Source organism: Ctenocephalides felis, unplaced genomic scaffold, assembly GCF_003426905.1.
Source record: "Ctenocephalides felis isolate EL2017-DRISC unplaced genomic scaffold, ASM342690v1 CF-g0.4_SCAFFOLD_01886, whole genome shotgun sequence".
Classification (NCBI taxonomy): domain Eukaryota; kingdom Metazoa; phylum Arthropoda; class Insecta; order Siphonaptera; family Pulicidae; genus Ctenocephalides; species Ctenocephalides felis.
Genome location: NW_020538040.1, coordinates 116630881 through 116635826, shown reverse-complemented (window position 1 = coordinate 116635826; position 4946 = coordinate 116630881). Strand labels below are relative to the sequence as shown.

At 45.1% G+C, this 4946-nt stretch overlaps 1 protein-coding gene across 1 annotated transcript; it reads left to right on the top strand.

Moving 5' to 3' along the window:
- Positions 1-1094: 1094 nt before the first annotated feature.
- On the top strand, positions 1095-2339 carry LOC113375778. Its single transcript, XM_026615724.1, has one exon. The coding sequence runs from the start codon at positions 1095-1097 to the stop codon at positions 2337-2339; it is 1245 nt and encodes a 414-aa protein (XP_026471509.1).
- Positions 2340-4946: the final 2607 nt, after the last annotated feature.

The following is a 4946-nucleotide window of genomic DNA, read 5'->3' as shown; positions in this document are numbered from 1 at the left end:
ACGGCGTACAACCTGGCACTGAGTGATCTCTCTACCACGCTCGAAAAACCAATGAAACGAGTTGCGACGACGACTCAAACATCACCAGGGATGGCGACAACTGCGCCGCCGTGCACACCCATACCAAGCAAAGTGGAAAAAGATCCCAAAAAAAGGCAATTATCTTCGCCAAGCCCGATTTTATCCACTGAACGTCAAACCAAAAAGCCCACACAAGAGGGCGATTGGAAATTAGTTGACCGGAAAAAGAAGAAGGCTCCAGAACCGCGCGAGAACGATGCGCAAAAACAAACGGCTAAAGCGAGTCAAGAAGGCAACGGGCGTAAGGATGGCCCCGTGAAAGTGCTTCAGAAAACAAGGCGGAAAAAAGCTCGGACCAAGGCAATCCTCATAAAGCCTTCGGCTGGACAAACCTACGCTGACTTGCTAAAAAACATAAAAGGCAAGGTAAACCCCGAAGAAAGCGGAGCGAACATTAAGTCCATACGCCAAACAAAGGAGGGCGGAGTATTGCTAGAGATTAGCAAAAAGACCAATGATGACACAGCTTTCACGGAAGCAATTAAAACGGCGGTAGGCGGCTGTGGAACGGTCAAGCGATTGACGCCGATGACCACCATCGAAATACTTGATCTGGACGGAGTGTCTACCGAAGCCGAAATCCGGGAAGCATTAACGAGAGATTACGAAGAAAACCTTGAGATAAAGCGCGTGAACCTAACTAAGGTTACCCCTAGAGGTCAACGGGCAGCCTTCTGCGAGATCGATGAGGCTAGTGCTATGAAGGCCCTCGAAAAGGCCCGCATCAAGATCGGATGGGTGAATTGTTGCATTCGATTAGTGGCAAGAGTACCTCGGTGCTTCAAATGTCTCGGATTTGGACACCAGTCTAGCTACTGTAAAGGACCAGATCGGAGCAAATGCTGCTATAAGTGCGGTGGCGAGAACCACAAATCAGCAGACTGCACGGAACAACCAAAATGCTTTCTGTGCACTTCAAATGGAAAAGACAAAGATAGCGTGTGCCATATCTCCGGTTCGGGTGCATGTAATGTATACAGAGCCGCCCTAGCGGAAGCGACGAAAACGCAGAAATGACACGAGTACTTCAAGGAAACTTGAATAGATGTTCGAATAGGAAGATTACTCCCGTAGTTACCGGATCTGGGGATGGTTATGTCTGGATAAAAACCCCTGAAATGTATATCATGAGCGTATATTTATTTCCCAACGAAGGAATCAGCGTGTTCCGCCAGAAGCTGACTAACATCGAGAACACCATCTGTGGATTTAATGGCGAAGTCTTAATAGCTGGAAACTTCAATGCTAAGTCTGTGGAATGGGGCGCAAATTTCTCAGACACCAGGGGAAACGAAGTTGCGGACATGGCAGCGAGGCTCGATCTTACAGTCCTGAATACTGGAGTGACGTCGACATATAGAAGACCTGGTTATCGAGAGTCAATTCTCGATATTACTCTGGCGACTCCAAAAACTGCCAGCAGAATCCAGGACTGGAAGGTCTCCGAGGAATACACTGGAAGTGATCATCAATCCATCATCTACGGGATAGAAGAGACTACCCACCACGTACACCGAGATTACGAAAGATGCAGCTGGAATACCAGGAAGTTGGACATTGATGCTCTACGAGAATCCCTCACGCGGGGATGGGTGACACTCGAATCACATCCGTTCCCAACTAACAGCAGCGAGACGGAAAACATTGTAACAAAAACGATGAAGATTATAACCGCAGCATGCAATGCTTCTATGCCACGTCGTAAAACACAGGACTTGCGCCGGCCAGCATATTGGTGGACATGCGAAATCGCAGAGCTGAGGAAAAAATGTCACCAACTCCGACGACGAGCAACAAGAGCTGCTAGGCACTCCCCAGATCAGACCTACTACTCCAATGAGTACAAGGCGGCCAAGAAGGAGCTCAATAGAGCCATCAAATCCAGTAAAGGCAAGCTGTGGGCAGAAATTTGCAACGACCTCAATAACGATGTCTGGGGCAAAGCCTACCATATAGTCGCAAAAGGATTGGGTAGAACCTTACCAGAGCCGCCAAAAAGCCCGGCTATGATGAACCAGATCGTTACTGAGCTCTTCCCAAACCACCCAGCACGGAAGAAGAGTCGCTACAAGAACACCACCAATGTGTTGCAGTTCACTGTTTCGGAACTGCAAACCGCAGCAAAAACCCTGAAACTAGGGAAAGCACCTGGCCCTGACGGTATTCCAACACAAGTGATTAAGCTCATTGCACAGACCGATAACAGCTTCATCATACAGACCACTGTGTACGCTGGATATAACTGGGAAGCTGCTTGAAAAACTTATCAAAGCCAGACTTCGAAAAGATGTTGAATCCTCCGGAGGTTTCTCCCCAAGCCAGTACGGCTTCCGGAAAGGGCGATCAACCATCGATGCAATCAAAGAAGTTGTAGAAACCGCAACGATGTCGTGGGCTGGCAGCCTGAAGTCTAGGAAAGTTTGTATACTTCTCACGTTGGACGTGAAGAATGCTTTCAACAGCGCATCGTGGAAGGATATACTGGAGGCGCTGGAGAAGAGATTCCGGGTGAAAGATGACATCTTGACAATGGTGGACAGCTACCTGGACGATCGAGTACTCATCGTTGAAACCACTGAGGAAACAGTGAGCCGCAAGATAACAGCTGGTGCACCACAGGGTTCGGTTATGGGACCTGATCTGTGGAACGCTGACTATGACGAGCTGTTCGAAATTCCCTTACCCCCGCAGGTGCATCTCACAGGGTTTGCGGATGATGTCGCAGCTACTATTGTGGCAGACAGCATTGAAGAGGCCGAGGTACTGGTCGATTTCACCATCTAAGCCGTCGCGGCCTGGTTGGACCAGCACCATCTGAAGCTAGCCAAAGAGAAAACGGAGATGGTAGTCCTAACACGCCAAAAATGGTTTCCAAAACCGTTTAGTACAATCATCGACGGACTAACACTGACGTCTACAAAGTCAGTCCGCTATTTGGGCGTTCAGTTAGATGCAAAGCTGACATTCCGTGAACACTTGGAACGCACGTGTACAAAGGCTAGCAAGACTGTGTCTAGTCTATCGAGAATCATGGCCAATACTATCGGCCCACGTGCCAAAAAGAGGAGAGCTCTCCTGGAGGTGGTTCACTCAGTCCTGCTTTACGGAGCGGAAATCTGGGCTCATACATTACAACAGAAGACGTATCGTAAGAAACTGGCAGCAGTACAGCGACGAGGAGCACTTAGAGTGGCTTGTGCCTATCGCACAGTTTCCGAAGACGCAGTGCTTGTTATAGCCGGAGCTCCGCCTATAGACCTTTTGGCGATCGAAAGGGCCAGGTTGTATAACCTCAAAAAAGGAGGCCTCAATGCCAGCGAAGCGAGGGCAATGGTGAGAAAGGACACCCTGAAGGAATGGAAAGTAAGGTGGCAGGCGTCTGATCGTGGTAGATGGACAGCACGTCTGATCCCTAATATCGAGGCCTGGTTCGCCAGGAAACATGGCGAAACAGACTTCTTTCTAACTCAGATGATGACGGGTCATGGCTCGTTCAATGCATATCTCTTCAGGTTCGGTTTGCACACTTTACCGACGTGCAAATACTGTCCGGAAAAAGCCGACGATGCTGAGCACACCTTTTTTAAGTGCACGCGCTGGAAGAACTTCAGGGCTGACACCAAATTGTCCCTGGGAAGGGCCCTTAATCCCCAAAACATTGTAAATACCATGCTGCAAAGCAAGGAAAACTGGGCCGAGGTAGCAGCTTATACACGGCGCCTCTTGACAGCAAAAATCGCCGAGAGGGACCAATAAACTTAGGAGCTAACGTCACGTGACGCAACACGGACTGGGTTGAAGTAATGCTAACGCGGTTCCGACCCAGTCTTCCCCGTGATCATATGCGGGGAAATGAGGAGAGGAGGTTTTTTAGTGGGTGGAAATCCCACACTACCGTCCATCATCTTTTAAACACACGGTGTCTTTGAAAGATTTTTCTTTCTCTATATAAAAAAAAAAAACATACATACACATACACATATACATATATACATACATACACATATATACATATACATATATATATATATACATGTATATATATATATATATATATATATATATATACATGTATATATATATATATATATATATATATATAAATATATACATATACATACATATGCAATACAGACACATACATATATATAGACAACGAAGCTAACTTACATAAATATGGTCTTACATCAGTAGCTAGCGCAAGGCACATAATTTTGCACTATTATATATACACTAACTTGTTTTTTTTTAATTATTATTTTTTGGACAGAGCATAGCAAAATATTTGTAAAATATATAATATATTTTGCACAGAGAACGTAGTGTATGTGGCCGAGCCCGAGGCTGTAATAACATGTGTTTAAAAATTATTTGAAGAGACCGTTTGAGGGAATAGTTGGCGGGTTTTTTACAATCAGTGTTTCGAAGTATGGGTGAGAGGCTAAGAATCAAAGTTCGGGATCGGACCGCGTAAGGGTAGGTTTACAGGTTCGGAATTACGCAGGTTAAAAGGAAACAAATTTGGAAATATTATTAAGTATCACCTGATAATTTTCACAGAGTAAGGAGGCATCATGGCGTTTATTAACGCAAGATTTAAAAATGCTGATTAGACAAGATTCAGCAAATCTTCTCTGAATAATGTTCCGTTCGTGATAAAGTATACTAGCGTTATAAAAGTCAAAAGAATGTTTAAAATTTTTTATATGTTCTGTTATCATGGTTTGATTTTGTCGTGGGTTTTTAGAGTTATTATCATGTTGTTTTAATCGTTTTATTAAATTTTGTCCAGTTTCATCTATGTAAATGGAATCACAATCATTGCATTTTAATTTATAGACAATATTTGATGTGCGTTCTAAACT

What these genes read in the sequence shown, in the direction of transcription:
- LOC113375778 (XM_026615724.1), top strand. Translation starts at nt 1,095, where the DNA reads ATGACACGAGTACTTCAAGGAAACTTGAATAGATGTTCGAATAGGAAG.